Here is an 18,297-nt window from a genome sequence, read left to right as displayed (position 1 = left end):
CCATGAGGGGTGGAGAGAGGGAGAAAGAGAGAAGCAGGGCTCACCCAAAGTGGGGCTCATACTCACCCATTATGGGGCGTCGTCTTACCCGAAGTGGTGCTTCGGCTCACCTGATGTGGGACTTGAGCTCATGAACCATGAGATCATGAGCTGAGCTGATGTCAGATGCTTAACTGACTGAGCCGCTCAGTCGTGAGAAACCGGAACACTTTCTTACACCATACACAAAAATAAACTGAGAATGGACTAAAGACCTAATGTAAGACCTGAAATCATACAACTCCTAGAAGAAAACATAGTAATCATTTCTTTGACTTTAGCCTTAGCAACATTTTTCTGGATATGTCTCCTCAAGCAAGTGAAACAAAAGGAAAAATAAACTGTTGGGGCTACATCAAAATGAAAAGCTTTTCACACTGAAGGAAAGAAACCACTAACAAAATGAAAAGGCAAGAGTGACTAGAATTAAAAAGACTAGAAATAAAAAGTGTTGGTGAGGATGTGGAGAAAAGGGAATGCTCTGATATGCCCCGATTCGAGAGACCCCCCGAAAACAAACCACCAGAGTCCAGAGCCAAAGCCAAGCGGCAAGGGTCGTTTATTGCAGGTTCGAACCTGGTCCTCTGTGCACTCGTTGCCGGTGACGCAAGAGGCCCCGAGCAAGGATCTTACAGCTTCTTTTATAGACAGGCACAAACAAGTTAGGGATTTTTTTGAGGTTACAGAGTTGTTATAGGTTGACATTTAAATTTGAACACTCAGCAGAACTTGATTGGTTCCCGCCTTTATTTCAAACCATTCAGCAGAACTTGATTGGTTCCCGCCTTTATGTCAGACTACTACCCGGCGCGCCCTGGCTGGTTTCGGGAACGACAGGGGAAGGGAAAGATCTTTTCTTTGCAGTTGTGAGTATACCTGGTAATTTTTCTCTTAGCCTCTCAGCTCATGCACTATTAGTGAAAATGTAAATTGATGCAACCTGCAAAACAATATGGAGATTCCTCGAAAAGTTGGAAATATCAGGGCACCTGGCTGGCTTTGTTGGTAGAGCATGCAACTCTTGATTTCAGAGTTGTGAGTTCAAGTCCCATGTTGGGTGTAAAGATTATATTTAAAAAAATACCCCAAAGTTCAAAAAATCTATTAAATAGGTTAGAAATATCATATGGCCCATTAATTCCACTGCTGGGTATTTATTTACCCAAAGAAAATGAGAACACTAATTTGAAAAGTTATATTCACTTCTTTGTTTATTGCAGCATAGTTTACAAACAGCTGAGATATGGAAGTGGCCCAAGTGTCCATTCATAGATGAATGGATAAAGAAGATATGACATATATATGGAATATTGCTCAGCCATAAAAAAAAGAATGTGATCTTGCCATTTGTCACAACATGGATAGGCCTAGATGGTATTATGCTAAATGAAATAAATCAAAGAAACACAAACAACATGATTTCACTTGTATATGGTATCTAAAAAACAAACAGCAAAAACAGTTCCATAAATACAGAGAATAAATTATGGTTGCCAGGAAGGATGGGCAAATGGATGAAGTGGGAGATACTGACTTCCAATTTTGGAATGAATAAGTCACAGGGATGAAAATTAGGGCATAGGAAATAGTATTGTAATTAGCATTGTATGGTGACATTGGTAGGTACACTTGTGGTGAGCACAGCATAATATATCGACTAGTCAAGTCACTATGCTATATACCTGAAATTGATGGAGCATTATGTGTCAACTGTAATTTAAAAAGGAGCTGACATAACATGTTAACTTCATTTTTATATTTATCTTTGCATTTTAACATTTAAAATAAAAAGTGAAAACAGTCCTCATAAAACATTTGGATTAATTTAGGTTTATCATTCATGTAACAGCATTAAACTTAAGAAAGATGTGTAATGACTCAAAGACAGGCATTTGTCTTTCAGTTTCAGTTTCCACTGTATATTCACAGAGAAAAGGCTATTAGCATTTTTAATTCAAATGAAATAAGGTGCACTAAGGACATCTTTTGCATCAGTTAGGATTAGGTTTGGCTGTGAGTAACAAATATGTGATAATTAATGCTTTAAACAAGATGTAGATTTATTTCAGTCTGAAAGGCAGTTCGGGGCTGGGGTGGCAGCTCCATGGTATCAGGGGCCCAAGCTTCTCTTATTTGGTTGCTCAGCCATGCTTAGTGTAGGGGGCTGGGGCAGGCTGCCCAAGATGGGCCATTTGGCATAAAGATTATTTTAAGTTAAAAGTAATTGAAACCCAGCAGAAGCAGGAAAAGCTCTCTGCCTCCCTGCAACTGCTAAATTTACAATGGAAAGGAGAGCCTGTAACAGGAAGAGAACTATTAACAGAGACTCCCTTTTACCTAAGGAATTCACCTGCATAATAGGGTGACCTTGTTTTCCCATACATCTCCTTTCACCTTCTTGCTTATGGTCTTTATCCCCTTTGTATCCTTAACTGATCCCCTTTTCTTAACTGATGTAAGTTTCCTGTTGCCTCATTGTCTTTGGAATTTCATGTCTGTGTGGATTCCCCATATATACACCTACTAAGTTTGATTTCCTCCTGATAATCTGTCTCATGGTCAGTTTGACTCCATGTCCAGCCAGAGGACCATAGGGCAGAGGAAGGTCTTCCTTCCCCAAATTGGATTAGATCCCTGCTGTCCCCTCAGAGACCAAGATGGCTTTAGTCATTGCATCCACATTCCCTGTAGCAGAAAAGGGAAGGAGGTGACAAGAAGGGTGTAATCTCCATTTTTCTTGAAAGTACCATACCAGACTTCCACTTACTTACTTAAATTCCTCCCTTCCTTCCTTCCTTCCTTCCTTCCTTCCTTCCTTCCTTCCTTCCTTCCTTCCTTCCTTCCTTCCTGCAAAGAGGTCTTGGAAATGTAGTTTTCTTAGCTAAGTGGCAATGTATCCAGCTTAAAAATTGAGAGAGAGAGCAGGGGAGGGGCAGAGAGAGAAGGTGACCGAGAATCCCAAGCAGGCTCTGCGCTGTCAGTACAGAGCCCAACTTAGGGTTCAAACTCAAGAACCATGAGATCATGACCTGAGCCAAAATCAAGAGTCAGATGCTTTAACTGACTGAGCCACCCACACATCCTGTCTTTCTGTCTGTTATTTATTTCTAACTTCATTCTGTTGTGGTTGGGAGAGATACATACTTTGTATGTTATCTTTTTCAAGTCTGTTAGAATGTATGGCCTAACATATGCTCTATCTTGGAAAATGTTCCATGTGTACTTGAGAAAAATGTATATGCTATATGGTAGAGTGTTCTATATATGTCGATTTGCAAAAGATACGAACAAAAATCAGATGATGATCCATTGCTTTTCATATTTTACTAGAAACATAGAAACTAGAAGTTAAAAATATTACCATAAAGTGAGATTTTAAAAAGATCTATAAAATGCAAACCTCAATTCATTGCTATTTGATTCAACAGATAAAAGTAACACAATTCTATATTTTACCTTTTCATCGCTGTATCTGTGGACCACTCTCTCAGTTGCAAATGGCTACCTTCAACTCATTTTTTGCTATATCTTTGAGGTTCTTTTTGAGATAGTTTTCTTTTTTACCTTTAGAATTTAGAAATTCCTTTAGTGGGTGTTCTGATTGAAAAATCTTCGTTTCATTTGTCAAAAATTATCTTTATTTTTTTTTTTAAGATTTTATGTTATTATAATGTTTTTAAGTTTATTTTTTGAGAGCGGGAGAGGGGGAGAGAGAGAATCCCAAGCACGTTCCACACTGTCAGTGCAGACCCGGACGTGGGGCTCAAATTCACCAACCGTGAGATCATGACCTGGGCTGAAACCAAAGAGCCAGCCACTTAACTGACTGAGCCACCCAGATGCCCCAAAAGATTTTATTTTTTTAAGTAATCTATACCCAGCGTGGGGGTTAAAGTCACAACCATGGGATCAAGAGTAGTATGCTCTACTGACTGAGCCAGCCAGCTACCCCAAAAGTTATCTTTATTTCACTCCGATTCTTACATAAAATTTTCATTCAATAGATAATTATTTTCCCTTGGCGCTTTGTAAATATCTTTCCACCATCTTTCTGAAAAGTCACCTATTTAATTTTTATTAAGGGCCAAGTGCATGAGTTTTTATTTAAAGGGGTATTAACTAATATAATTATTTTCTTGTGTTTTTCTCCTGTAGGGAATACAGTGAGTAACCTGATTATGATTATACCTCCAATTTTTGGTGCAATTCAGAGTGTTAGAGATGGACTGGAAAAGCGGTACATTGCTTCTTATTTAGCACTCACAGGTATGTGTAACACTTCATATAAAAAATGATGTACAGTATTCAGATGGGCTATTTTTCTCATTCATACCTAAATTGGTTCTTAATTTTATGTTATTACACAACTTGAACATAATCTGAAACTTCTGATTTAAAACTCCGGTAAATTGAACTGCATTTTTTATTAAAACCCAACTACATTTTTTTAAGTTTCATTTATTTATTTAGAGAGAGAGACAGAACATGAGCAGGGGAGGGACAAAGAGGGAAACAGAGAATCCTAAGCAGACTCCATGCTGTCAGCACAGAACCTGACACTGGGCTTGAACCTACGAGATCATGACCTGAGCTTATATCAAGAGTTGGACGCTTAACTGAGCCACCCAGGTGCCCCAAATTGAACTGCATTTTGAATAGTTTTTTAAAAATTAAATTATTTCAAGCATACAGAATAGAGATAACAAATATACCCATGATATCTTACCACCCATCTTTGTCAGGTCTTAGTACTTTGCAATATTTGTTTCAGATTTTTTTATTTATTAAATAAACTATCACGGATGAAATTGAAGCTATATTTGTATTCCTGCCTGATTTTATTCCCCTCACCCTCCCAGAGTTAACCTCTATACTTAATTTGATTATAATTTTCTCACTTGGCTTTGTATTTATACTACATATATATGTACACTTAAAAGTATGTATAGTATGGTTTGCATATTTTCAAACATTTTATAAAGGGTATTGTACTTACTGCAACTTACTCATATTTCTCTACTTGTCTGTGAGTCAGGGACTGTCCCTTAGTTATCTTTGTGTCCCCGTTGACTGGCAGTTTAGTGGTCCTCAATAAGTGTTAAATAGATGGATAAATGAACTTTACCAGAATGTAAGATCAGAAAATCTGTCATGTTCTTGCATTATCATCATAAAGACAAAAATAAGAAAGAAAGTTGATTTCTGGTTTATTTCTTTTATATAACCTTCTAAACACAATTTCGTTTGTTTTAGCCCAAAGTAGGTATTATTTATACGTAGGCAGAAAGGACTTCTAATTAGTACAAAACTATAAGATAGAATGTATCCTACCAGATTTTACCATAATTAGATTGAATATGAGAGACTTTAATTTCTGAATCTGTTTCTTATATGCTTGATGTTTTAAGAAAGTTACTTGGTTTAAGAAAGTTACTTCAGACGGAAGACTTGTCCACAAACTTAGCTCTTTGCTTTACTTCCTGAGATGTGTTAAGAATGTTTATAAAATATGGGGCTCCTGGTTGGCTCAGTTGGTTAAGCATCTGACTCTTGATTTTGGCTTAGGTCATGATCTCATGGTTGTGAGATCAAGCCTGCCTAGGCTGTCAGCACAGAGCCTGTTTGGGATTCTCTGTCTCTGCCCTTCCTCCAATCATGCGCAAGTACTCTCTCTCTCAAAATAAAAAAATAAACTAAAAAAAAAAAAAGAGAATGTTGAGGCACCTGGGTGGCTCAGTCAGTTAAGCGTCCAACTTCGGCTGAGGTCATGATCTGACGGTTTGTGGATTTGAGCCCCACAGCAGGCTTTGTGCTGACAGCTCAGAGCATGGAGCCTGCTTTGGATTCTGTCTGTCTGTCTGTCTCTCTCTGCCCTTCCCCTGCTTGCTCTGTCTCTCTCCAAAATAAATAAACATTTAAAAAATAAAAAATAAATAGAAAATTAAGAAAAGAATGTTTGTAAAATACTGACAAATCACAATCAGTAATAACAATAAGAATAAAAAGATTCAAGGGACTTCCAGGTTCCCCTGGGACAATGGTGGCCTCCTAAATTAGAATTTGTCCACTTATCCTCCCAGAAGACCATACAGATTAAAAAGGAAAATAAAACCACACTTAATCGATACTTTCAGCTCTACTGTGAGAGAACGAATACTATGAACTTCAAATCATTTTTAAATTAAGAAAAAAACCCCACCAGATTCCAACAGAGGTATCTTTTGATTTTTTAGGCTTGGGGTTTGAAAAACTGCATGGAAAAGAGGAGAGGGGTTGAGAGCCTGAGTCTGGAAAGCAAAACAAAACAAAACAAACAAACAGAAAGTGGAAGCTTCGCAGTAAATCCAAAATTTCTGAAAGCAGTCTAGGGTCTGGTAGATCACAGTACCAGTTAAAGGTAAAGGACTTGAAAGTGTGTAAGACCTAGGGTGGCATTTTTAGAAAGGTGCCACTTCTGGTAAAGAGATAAATAGAGAGGGGGAGGGATCAGTGAAGGGAAAGAAGGAAGCTAGAGGGAGGAATTAAGATTCTACAGAAACAAAAGAAATATTAAACACATCAGACCTGCCCCCCTCAACTGCCCTGCCCTCGAATAAGTATATGAAAAAGGACACTGAACCTTACTATTCTGACAGAAGGGGGCAGTCTTGAACTAGGAATTTCTTAAGCCACCCAAACTTTACTCTTTCCACAAAATGGGCCAAAAGAAGCAGTCCATACAAAATTACTGTAAAAAGAAAAGAGAAAATGAGAATCAAAAATTTTTTGGCTTATGTACATTCTTCCCCCACAACTAATTACAAAGCCGAAAGAAACTGTAGCATAAAACTCCAAAATGAATTAAGTAGTCTCAAACAAATGAATCAAAAATTTAAAAACTAGTAACATTCTCTTCTTCCAAAAGAAATAAAATTAGAATTGATTAAACTGGGGCGCCTGGGTGGCTCGGTCGGTTAAGCATCCGACTTCAGCTCAGGTCATGATCTCACGGTCCGTGGGTTCGAGCCCCGCGTCGGGCTCTGTGCTGACAGCTCGGAGCCTGGAGCCTGTTTCAGATTCTGTGTCTCCCTCTCTCTGTGACCCTCCCCCGTTCATGTTCTGTCTCTCTCTGTCTCAAAAATAGATAAACGTTAAAAAAAAAAATTTAAAAAAAAAAAAAAAAAAAAAAAAAAAGAATTGATTAAACTTAGGAAAGGAAAGGTATTAAAGCTGACTTACAATGTATTGAGTATTTAATAAGGGTTATTTAAGAAGGCCAAGAAATAAGCAAAATAATGAAAATGAGATAAAGAAAAAGTGTCAGAGAGGGGCACCTGGGTGGCTCAGTTGGTTGAGTGTTCGACTTTGACTCAGGTCATGATCTCATGGTTGACAAGTTTGAGCCCATGTGAGGCTCTGTGCAGACAACTCAGAGCCTGGAGCCTGCTTCCGATTCCATGTCTTCCTCTCTCTCTGCCCCTCCCCGACTCATGCTCTGTCTCTGTGTCAAAAATAAATATAAATATAAACATTGAGAAAAAAAGAAAAAGTGTCAGAGAGAAAGTGATTGAAATGGAATAGACTCAGCAAAGATCTCAAACACATAATTGGATTCCCTGGAGAAGAAAAACAAAACAGTGAAACAACTTATCTTTAAAACTATAACTGAAGAAACTTTTTAGAAATAAGAAAGAAATGAACCTGCATATTAAAAGGACCATTTTTACCTCTTAAAACTGACTTGCAATGGTTAATTCTGAAACATAGCCTCAGTAAAACTACTGGATTTTAAAAATTAAAAAAAATTCGTAAAACGCTAGTGAAAAAGACCAGGTTACTGACTTAGGCAAATAAATCAGGCTGGCATTAGACTTCATCAGCAACATACAAAGGCACCAGTGGAACAGCATTTTTAGTGTAAGGCATGGATTTTATATTACAATCAAGTTTATTTTTAGGTATCCAGGTTATAGAAAGATAATTTTAAATATGCAAGTACTCTCACCTCTATACAGGACTCCTTCTTGATGAATCCATGAGCACTGCATGAATTTAGTAGCTATTGTCCACATGTGGCAATTTAAATGTAAATTAATTAAAATTAAAATGTAAAATTCAGTTCCTCTGTCACACTAGCCACATTTTGAGTGCTCATTATATGTGGCTGGTGGCTACCCTATTGGGCAATGCAGATATAGAATGTCTCTATCATCACAGAAAGTTTTGCTGACTGCATTGTACTAGAGAATGATGTTCATCCAACTAAGAGAGAACACTGGGAAAATGTTAGCAAAATGTGTAATGATGAGCCTTTTATATACTTAATATATCTGTCAATGCACAGCTGGATGCCGGGCTCAAACTCACAAACTGTGAGATCATGACCTGAACCAAAAATCAAGAGTCAGACACTTAACCTACTGAGCCACCCAAGCGCCCTGAGAGTACAATTTTTTAATGAGAGATGGAAAGGACAAAGTAGAATAAGTTTGTTGACTATTGCCTAGGTGGCAAGTTGAGTATTAAGGAATATGATTTAAAAGTAACAAATCATATTGTAAAAGGTCAAATAAGAAAAGAAAGGGGGACAGAGGGTACTATAAAATATGCATAAGTATAAAAGAAACACTAGAACAACAACAAAAAAAGCTCTTTCCTACATACCGAAATAATTTATTTTAATTTTTTAATTTTTTTTATTTTGAGAGAGAGAGAGCGCGCACGCACATGTGTGAGCGGAAGAGAAGCAGAGAGAGCCAGGAGAGAGAGAGAATCCCAAGCAGGCTCCACACTGTCAGAGTAGAGCCTGATTTGGGACTCGAACTCACAAACAGTGAAATCATGACCTGAGCTGAAACCAAGAGTTGGACGCTTAATTAACTGAGCCACCCAGGAGCCCCCAAAAGAATTTTTTTTAATTTTTAATTTTATTTATTTATTTATTTATTTTAAATTTACATCCAAATTAGTTAGCATATAGTGAAGCAATGATTTCAGGAGTAGACTCCTTAATGCCCCTTACCCATTTAGCCCATCCCCCCTTCCCACAACCCCTCCAGTAACCCTATTTGTTCTCCATATTTATGAGTCTCTTCTGTTTTGTCCGCCTCCCTGTTTTTATATTATTTTTGTTTCCCTTCCCTTATGTTCATCTGTTTTGTCTCTTAAAGTCCTCATATGAGTGAAGTCATATGATATTTGTCTTTCTCTGACTGACTGATTTCACTTAGCTTAATACCCTCCAGTTCCATCCATGTAGTTGCACATGGCAAAATTTCATTTTTGTTGATTGCCAAGTAATACTCGATTTTTTATATATACCACATCTTCTTTATCCATTCTTCCATCAATGGACATTTGGGCTCTTTCCATACTTTGGCTATTGTTGATAGTGCTGCTATAGACTTTGGGGTGCATGTGTCCCTTTGAAACAGCACACCTGTATCCCGTGGATAAATATCTAGTATTGCATTGCTGGGTTGTAGGGTAGTTCTGTTTTTAATTTTTTGAGGAACCTCCATACGGTTTTCCAGAGTGGCTGCACCAACTTGCATTCCCACCAACAATGCAAAAGACATCCTCTTTCTCCGCATCCTCACCCACATCTGTTGTTGCCTGACTTGTTAATGTTAGCCATTCTGACAGGTGTGAGGTGGTATCTCATTGTGGTTTTGATTTGTATTTCCCTGATGATGAGTGAAGTGTTGAGCATTTTTTTCATGTGTCGGTTTGTCATCTGGATGTCTTCTTTGGAGAAATGTCTATTCATGTCTCTTGCCCATTTCTTCACTGGATTCTTTGTTTTTTGGGAGTTGAGTTTCATAAGTTCTTTATAGATTTTGGATACTAACTCTTTATCTGATATGTCATTTGCAAATATCTTCTCCCATTCTGTCAGTTGCCTTTTAGTTTTCCTGATTGTTTCCTTCGCTATGCAGAAGCTTTTTATTTTGATGAGGTTCATTTTTGCTTTTGTTTCCCTTGCCTCCAGAGACATGTTGAGTAAGAAGTTGCTGCAGCCAAGATCAAAGAGGTTTTTGCCTGCTTTCTCCTTGAGGATTTTGATGGCTTCCTGTCTTATGTTTAGGTCTTTCATCCATTTTGAGTTTATTTTGTGTATGGTGTAAGAAAGTGGTCCATGTTCATTCTTCTGCATTTCGCTGTCCAGTTTTCCCAGCACCACTTGCTGAAGAGACTGTCTTTATGCCATTAGATATTCTTTCCTGCTTTGTCAAAGATTAGTTGGCCATACGTTTGTGGGTCCATTTCTGGGTTCTCTCTTCTGTTCCATTGATCTGAGTGTCTGTTCTTGTGCCAGTACCATACTGTCTTGATGATTACAGCTTTGTAGTATAGCTTGAAGTCTGGGATTGTGATGCCTCCTGCTTTGGTTTCCTTTTTCAAGATCGCTTTGGCTATTAGGGGTCTTTTCTGGTTCCATGCAAATTTTAGGATTATTTCTTCTAGCTCTGTGAAGAAGGCTGGTGTTATTTGGATAGAGATTGCATTGAATATGTAGATTGCTTTGGGTAGTATCGACATTTTAACAATATTTGTTCTTCGTATCCAGGAGCATGGAATCTTTTTCCAGTTTTTAATGTCTTCTTCAATTTCTTTCATAAGCTTTCTATAGTTTTCAGTGTATAGATTTTTCACCTCTTTGGTTAGACTTATTCATAGGTATTTTATGTTTTTTGGTGCAATTGTCAATGGGATCGATTCCTTGATTTCTCTTTCTGTTGCTTCATTGTTTGTGTATAGGCAACTGACTTCTGTGCTTTGATTTTATATCCTGTAACTTTGCTGAATTCATGAATCAGTTCTAGCAGTTTTTTGGTGGAATCTTTTGGGTTTTCCATATAGAGTATCATGTCATCTGTGAAGAGCGAGAGTTTGACCTCCTCCTGGCCAATTTGGATGCCTTTTATTTCTTTGTGTTGTCTGATTGTAGAGGCTAAGACTTCCAATACTATGTTGAATAACAGTGGTGAGAGTGGACATCCCTGTCTTGTTCCTGACCTTAGGGGGAAAGCTCTCAGTTTTTCCCCATTGAGGATGATATTAGTGTTGGGTCTTTTGTGTTTGGCTTTTATGATCTCGAGGTCTGAGCCTTCTTATCCCTACTTTCTTGACGGTTTTTATCAAGAAAGGATGCTGTATTTTGTCAAACACTTCCTCTGCATCTATTGAGAGGATCATGTGGTTCTTGTCCTTTCTTTTATTGATGTGATAAATGACGTTAATTGTTTTGCGGATATTGAACTAGCCCTGCATCCCAGATATAAATCCCACTTGGTTGTGGTGAGTAATTTTTTTAATGTATTGTTGGATCCGGTTGGCTAATATCTTGTTGAGGATTTTTGCATCCATGTTCATCAGGGAAATTGGTCTGTAGCTCTCCCTTTTAGTGGGGTCTCTGGTTTTCATATCAAGGTAATGCTGGCTTCATAGAATGAGTTTGGAAGTTTTCCTTCCATTTCTGTTTTTTGGAACAGCTTCAAGAGAATAGGTGTTAATTCTTCCTTAAATGTTTGGTAGCATTACCCTGGAAAGCCATCTGGCCCTGGACTCTTGTTTTTTGGCAGATTTTTGATTACTAATTCTATTTCCTTACTGGTTATGGGTCTGTTCAAATTTTCTATTTCTTCCTGTTTCAGTTTTGGTAGTGTATATGTTTCTGGAATTTGTCCATTTCTTCCAGATTGCTCATTTTATTGGCGTATAATTGCTCATAATATTCTCTTATTATTGTTTCTATTTCTGCTGTGTTGGTTGTGATCTCTCCTCTGCATTCTTGATTTTATTTATTTGGGTCCTTTTCTTTTTGATCAAAGTGGCTAGTGGTTTATCAATTTTGTTAATTCTTTCGAAGAACTAGCTTCTGGTTTCATTGATCTGTTCTACTGTTTTTTGTTTGTTTCGATAGCATTAATTTCTGCTCTAATCTTTATTATTTCCTGTGTTATTCTCGTTTTGGGTTTTATTTGCTGTTCTTTTTCCAGCTCCTTAAGACGTAAGGTTAGGTTGTGTATCTGAGATCTTTCTTCCTCCTTTAGGAAGGCCTGGATTGCTGTATACTTTCCTCTTATGAACACCTTTGCTGCGTCCCAGAGGTTTTGGGTTGTGGTGTTATCATTTTCATTGGCTTCCATATAGTTTTTAATTTCCTCTTTAACTTCTTGGTTAGCCCATTCTTTCTTTAGTAGGATGTTCTTCAATCTCCAAGTATTATTTACCTTTCCAATTTTTTTCTTGTGGTTGATTTTTGAGTTTCATAGCTTTGGGGTCTGAAAATATGCACAGTATGATCTCGATCTTTTTTTTTTTTAATTTTTTTTAACCTTTATTTTTGAGACAGAGAGAGACAGAGCATGAATGGGGGAGGGTCAGAGAGAGGGAGACACAGAATCTGAAACAGGCTCCATGCTCTGAGCTGTCAGCACAGAGCCCAACGCGGGGCTCGAACCCACAGACCGTGAGACGCTGAAGTCGGACGCTTAACCGACTGAGCCACCCAGGCGCCCCTGATCTCGATCTTTTTACACTTACTTAGGGCTGATTTGTGTCCCAGTATATGGTTTATTCTGGAGAATGTTCCATGTGCACTGGAGAAGAATGTATATTCTGCTGCTTTAGGATGAAATTGTTCTGAATGTATCTGTTAAGTCCATCTGGTCCAGTGTGTCATTCAAAGCCATTGTTTCCTTGTTGATTTTTTGATTAGATGATCTGTCCGTTGTTGTAAGTGGGGTGTTGAAGTCCCCTACTATTGTGGTATTACTATCGATGAGTTTCTTTATGTTTGTGATTAATTGATTTATATATTTGGGTACTCTCACATTTGGCGCATAAATGTTTACAGTTCTTAGATCTTCTTGGTGGATAGACCTCTTAATTATGATATAATTCCCTTCTTCATCTGTTGTTACAGTCTTTATTTTAAAGTCTAGATTGTCTGATACAAGTATGGATACTCTGGCTTTCTTTTGGTGACCATTAGCATGATAGATGGTTCTCCATCCCCTCACTTTCAATCTGAAGGTATCTTTAGGTCTAAAGTGGGTCTCTTGTAAACAGCATATAGATGGATCTTTTTTTCTTAACCATTCTTTTACCCTATGTCTTATGATAGGAGCACTGAGTCCATTGATGTTTAGAGTGAATACTGAAATATATGATACTATTGCCATTATGTTACTTGTAGTGTTGGAGTTTCTGGTGGTGTTCTCTGGTTCTTTCTAATCTTTGTTGCTTTTGGTATTTACATATATATATATATATATATATATATATATATATATATATATTCATCTTTTCTCCCCTCAGAGAGTCCCCCTTAAAATTCTTGCAGGGCTGGTTTAGTGGTCACGAACTCCTTTAATTTTTGTTTGTCTGGGAAACTTTCTGTCTCTCCTCCTATTTTGAATGACAGCCTTGCTGGATAAAGAATTCTTGGGTGCATATTTTTCTGATTCAGCACATTGAATATATCCTGCCACTTTCTGGCCTGCCAAGTTTCTGTGGATAGGTCTGCTGCAAACCTGATCTATCTTCCCTTGTAGGTTAAGGACTTTTTTTCCCTTGCTGCTTTCATGATTCTCTCCTTGCTTTAGTATTTTGTGGATTTGACTATGATACACCTTGTTGATGGTCGATTTTTGTTGAATCTAATGGGAGTCCTCTGTGCTTCCTGGATTTTGATGTCTGTGTCTTTCCCCAGCTTAGGAAAGTTTTCTGCTATGATTTGCTCACATAACCCTTCTACCCCTATTTCTCTCTCTTCCTCTTCTGGGACCCCTGTGATTCTGATGTTGTTTCTTTTTAATGAGTCACTGATTTCTCTAATTCTTAAATCGTGTTCTTTTGCCTTAATCTCCCACTTTTTTTCAGCTTCATTAGTCTCCATAAGTTTGTCCTCTGAATCACTGATTGTTCTGCCTCATCTGTCCTTGCTGCTGCGGCATCCATCCGTGATTGCAGCTCAGTTATAGCATTTTTTGTTCATCCTGACTAGTTTTTACTTCTTTTATCTCTGCAGAAGGGGATTCTAATCTCTTTTTGACTCCAGCTAGTATTCTTATTATCATGATTCTAAATTCTTTTTCAGACATCTTGCTTGTTATCTGTGTTGGTTAAGTCCCCGGCTGTTGTTTCTTCCTGCTCTTTCTTTTGGGGTAAATTCCTTCGTTTCATCATTTTGAAGGGAGAAAAGTTATTAATGAGGTAGAAAAACTTAAAATTAAAAAATATTAAAATTAAAAATTACACACACACAAAATCGAATAAATGATGCTAGATCCTAGGTGTGTTTTGGTCTGCATGTTGAAAGTGGTTTGATAGATTAGAGAGAAAAGAGGGGGAAAAAAAACAAAGGTAATCGTTTGAGAATTTGAAAAAATGAATACACTGAAGTAGGCTAAAATGAAATGATGGAAGTAAAATAGAATTTGAAAAAATTTTCACATAATTAAACAATATAATAGAGAAAAGTAAAGAAAAATATTTTTAATAAAAATTGAAAATAAAAATGAATTTTTTCTTTCTGTATTCAAGAAAAAGAAAAGAAACGAAAAAGAAAAAAGAAAAAAAAGGAAATTGTTTGGATATTTGAAAAAGTGAATACACTGAAGTAGACTGAAAGAAAATGATGGAAGCAAAATAGAATTTGAAAAAATTTACACAAAAGTAAAAAATTAAAAAAAATTAAAAATATTTTTAATAAAAATTGAAAATAAAAATGGTTTTTTTTCTCTTTCTGTATTCAAGAAAAAGAAAAGAAGTTAAAAAGAGAAAAAAAAAGGAAAGAAAGAAAATTGAATAGATTCACTTGCTAACAGATTGAAATATGACTGAAATTACTTCGTTCTCCCCTAGGAGTCAGACTATGAGCGCTTTATAGTCCATAAACTAAGCAGGCAGTGAGACTTCTGTTCTTGAAGAGCAAGGTTGGCCCAGTTGGCAGGGCTGTGTAGCGGCTCCATTCTCCACTAGATGGCGCTGCTAGCCTCCTGGGGTGGAGTGTTGTGGCGCTTGTAGGTGCATATGTGCATGCGTGGGAGCGATGTAAATGGCATCACACAGCTACCCAGTCTCTAGTATCAGAACTCTGTTCTCCCCGATCAGCAATCGTGCATCCTTCCTTTGTTTTCAGCTTTCGTCCACTCTCTGTATTTTCACTATCCGTGACCAAGTCCCAGGTAGTACCTCTCTCCAGAGTTTTGTCTCAGATGCAGCTGTTTTCCTTGGCTTCTCACTTCTGAGGGACTGCGGCTTTGACCCGTTCCGCCCCTCTGTGGAGGGTCTCACCAAGCAATGGCCGAATGCCCGCCACACCCAGGAAAGCTTGCGAGACCATGCTGCTGCCGGTGCCCAGAGACTGTGGCCAGTGTAGTGGCAGCATTTCAGGGATAATGGAGAATCACAACACACATCTGGCACCAGGCTTCACCCTTAACGACCTTGTTCCAGCACCAGTGAATGTGGCCATTCTCTGGGGTCTGCTGGGACCAGGTGGCCTCAACAGTCTCTACCAAATGTCCTTCCAGTAGTGGAACTGCTTTTCCCTGTGTGGCTCATGAACCTCCCAGACCCCACTCTGCTCCTGGGGGTTCACCCTTCCCACCAGAGCACCACCAGGTATTGAGCAATGGAGTTACAGACTCTGCACTCCCCTTGTTTACAGTGTTAATGGAATTTAAACCCTCTCCTTTCTCCTTTCTCCTTTCTCCCTTTTTAGTTTAGTCCCTGCGGCTGTTTCCAATTTTCCACTTTCTGTCTAGCTGCTTTTGGGGAGGGGTGCTTTTCCTGTATTCTCCCCCCCACCCCAATCCCATCTCCATCCTCTCTCCACCCTCAAAAGCAGCTCCCTGTCTGCCTCAGCTTCTCTCTCCCCAAGTTGAACTCTCCTCACTGTGTATCTGCTGAATTCTGTGGTTCAGGTTGTACAAATTGTTGTGTTAATCTTCAGATCAGTTCTCTAGGTGTGCAGGATGGTTTAGTATTGGTGTAGCTGTATTTCATGGACATGAGACACACAAAAAACTTCTGTGCTGTTCCACCATCTTGGCTCCGTCCTCAAGAATTTTTTTTAAAAGGGGGGGGGGGGAAGAAAAGTGAAATATTAAGATGTCAAAAGGCAAGAAAAAAGGCCACAAAGTAAAGCTGATGAAAGTTCAAAGGAGGAAATTATAAAGACATAAACAGAAATTAACAAGACAGAGAACAGAAAAACATAGTACTAATTAATGTAGCAAAATTTGTGTTTTTTTTAAAGAAAAAGTCTGCTAGCTAACTTAAGTATGAAAAAGCAAACATAAACATACATAATAAGTGGCAAAGGGAAATAGCCATTGAAACAAAGGAATTAAAATTTAAAACCTCTGTGTAAATAAATTTAGAATTGGATAATGTACTAAGAAAGTAGGTTGCCAACCCAAAAACAAATAATCCAATGAAGAAATGGGCAAACGACATGAATAGGCACTTTGCCAAAGAAGACATCCAGATGGCAAAGTGACACATAAGAAAATGCTCAACATCACTCATCATCAGGGAAATACAAATAAAAACCAAAATGAGATACCACCTCACACCTGTCAAAATGGCTAACATTAACAACTCAGGCAACAACAGATATTGGCAAGGATGCGGAGAAATAGGATCTCTTGTGCGCTGCTGGTGGGAGTGCAAACTTGTACAACCACTCTGGTAAACAGTATGGACTTTCCTCAAAAAATTAAAAATAGAACTACCCTACAACCCAGCAATTGTACTACTAGGTATTTATCCCAAGGATACAGGTATGCTGTTTTGAAGGGGCACGTGCACCCCAATGTTTATAGCAGCACTATCAACAATAGCCGAAGTATGGAAAGAGCCCAAATGTCCATCAATGGATGAATGGATAAAGAAGATGTGGTATATATATACAGTGGAGTATTACTCAGAAGTCAAAAAGAATGAAATCTTGCCTTTTGCAGCTATGTGGATGGACCTAGAGGGTATTATGCTAAGTGAAATTAGTCAGAGAAAGACAAATATCATATGACTTCACTCATATGAGGACTTTAAGAGACAAAACAGATGAACATAAGGGAAGGGAAGGAAATAGAATATAAAAACAGAGAGGGGGATAAAACATAAGAGACTGTTAAATATGGTGAACAGAGGGTTGTTGGAGGGGTTGTGGGAGGTGGGATGGGCTAAATGGGTAAGGGGCATTAAGGAAACTACTCTTGAAATCATTGTTACACCATATATATGCTAACTAACTTGGATGTAAATGAAAAATAATTAAATTATTAGTAATTAAAAGAAAAGAAAATAGGTAACCAAAATTGACGCCAGGAAAGACAAAGCTTTGAACAGACCAATTTCTGTGTAAAAAATAGAGTAAGTTATCAAAGAACTCCCCCACAGAATAATATGACACCCAGATAATTTCACAGAGTTCTATTAAAACTACAAAGACCTGATAGTTCCAGTATTATGTAAATTTTTCCAAAGCATGCATAATGAAGGAAAATTTCCAAATCCTTTTTATGAAGCAAACAACATTGTTATGTAAACCTGATAAAAATGCCAAAAAAAAGAACTAATACAAATATCAATGCAGATATCATAAATTATTAGGAAATAGGAGTGAACTACTAATGCATGTAACAACATGGAGGAACTTCAGCAACATTTGGCAAGTGAAAAAACTAAAAAACACAAAAGAACACAGATTATATGCTTCTGTTTATGAAATCATGTGATTTGTAAATTATTATAAATTATATAAATTCTTTATAAATTATATGGTTCTATTATGAAATTTCTAGAAAAGACAAAATCATACAAAGGAAATCATTAGTTACCTGGGGTTTAGGGTGGGAGTGGATGTTGACTGCAGATGGGCATAACAACTTCTTTGGGTGTTGCAGTTACCACAAAACTGGATTGTGGTGATGGTTGCACAACTTTTTTTTTTTTTTAAGTTTATTTATTTACTTTGAGAGAAAGAGAAAGTACAAGCAGGGGGAGGCCAGGGAAAGGAAGAGAGAATCCTAAGCAGCTCCACACTGACAGCGCAAAGCCCAATGCAGAGCTCCAACTCACAAACTGTGAGATCATGACTTGAGCAGAGACCAAGAGTCAGATGCTTAACTGACTGAGCCACCCAGGTGCCCCCACAACTCTTTAAATTTACAAAAACTCGGGGCGTCTGGGTGGTTCAGTCAGTTAAGCATCCAACTTGGGCTCAGTTCATGATCTCTCGGTTCATGTGTTCAAGCCCTG

At 37.9% G+C, this 18,297-nt stretch overlaps 1 protein-coding gene across 2 annotated transcripts in view; it reads left to right on the top strand.

Moving 5' to 3' along the window:
* The window catches only part of ACER3 (alkaline ceramidase 3), a 170,940-nt gene that overhangs the window by 61,353 nt on the left and 91,290 nt on the right, over positions 1-18,297 (top strand). The window contains exon 2 of one of the 2 annotated variants that reach the window (XM_047070880.1): positions 4,195-4,305. In XM_047070880.1, the coding sequence (XP_046926836.1) occupies positions 4,195-4,305 (111 nt within the window). The remainder of the gene's footprint in view (positions 1-4,194; positions 4,306-18,297) is intronic. The other variant, XM_047070881.1, reaches the window with a different exon arrangement.

This window comes from Lynx rufus, unplaced genomic scaffold (genome assembly GCF_022079265.1).
Source record: "Lynx rufus isolate CCGP_SWC_20201006 ecotype Redwood Valley unplaced genomic scaffold, mLynRuf1.p SCAF_9, whole genome shotgun sequence".
NCBI lineage: Eukaryota > Metazoa > Chordata > Mammalia > Carnivora > Felidae > Lynx > Lynx rufus.
Note: the sequence above shows the minus strand (reverse complement) of the source record. Positions and strands in the feature narration are given on the sequence as shown.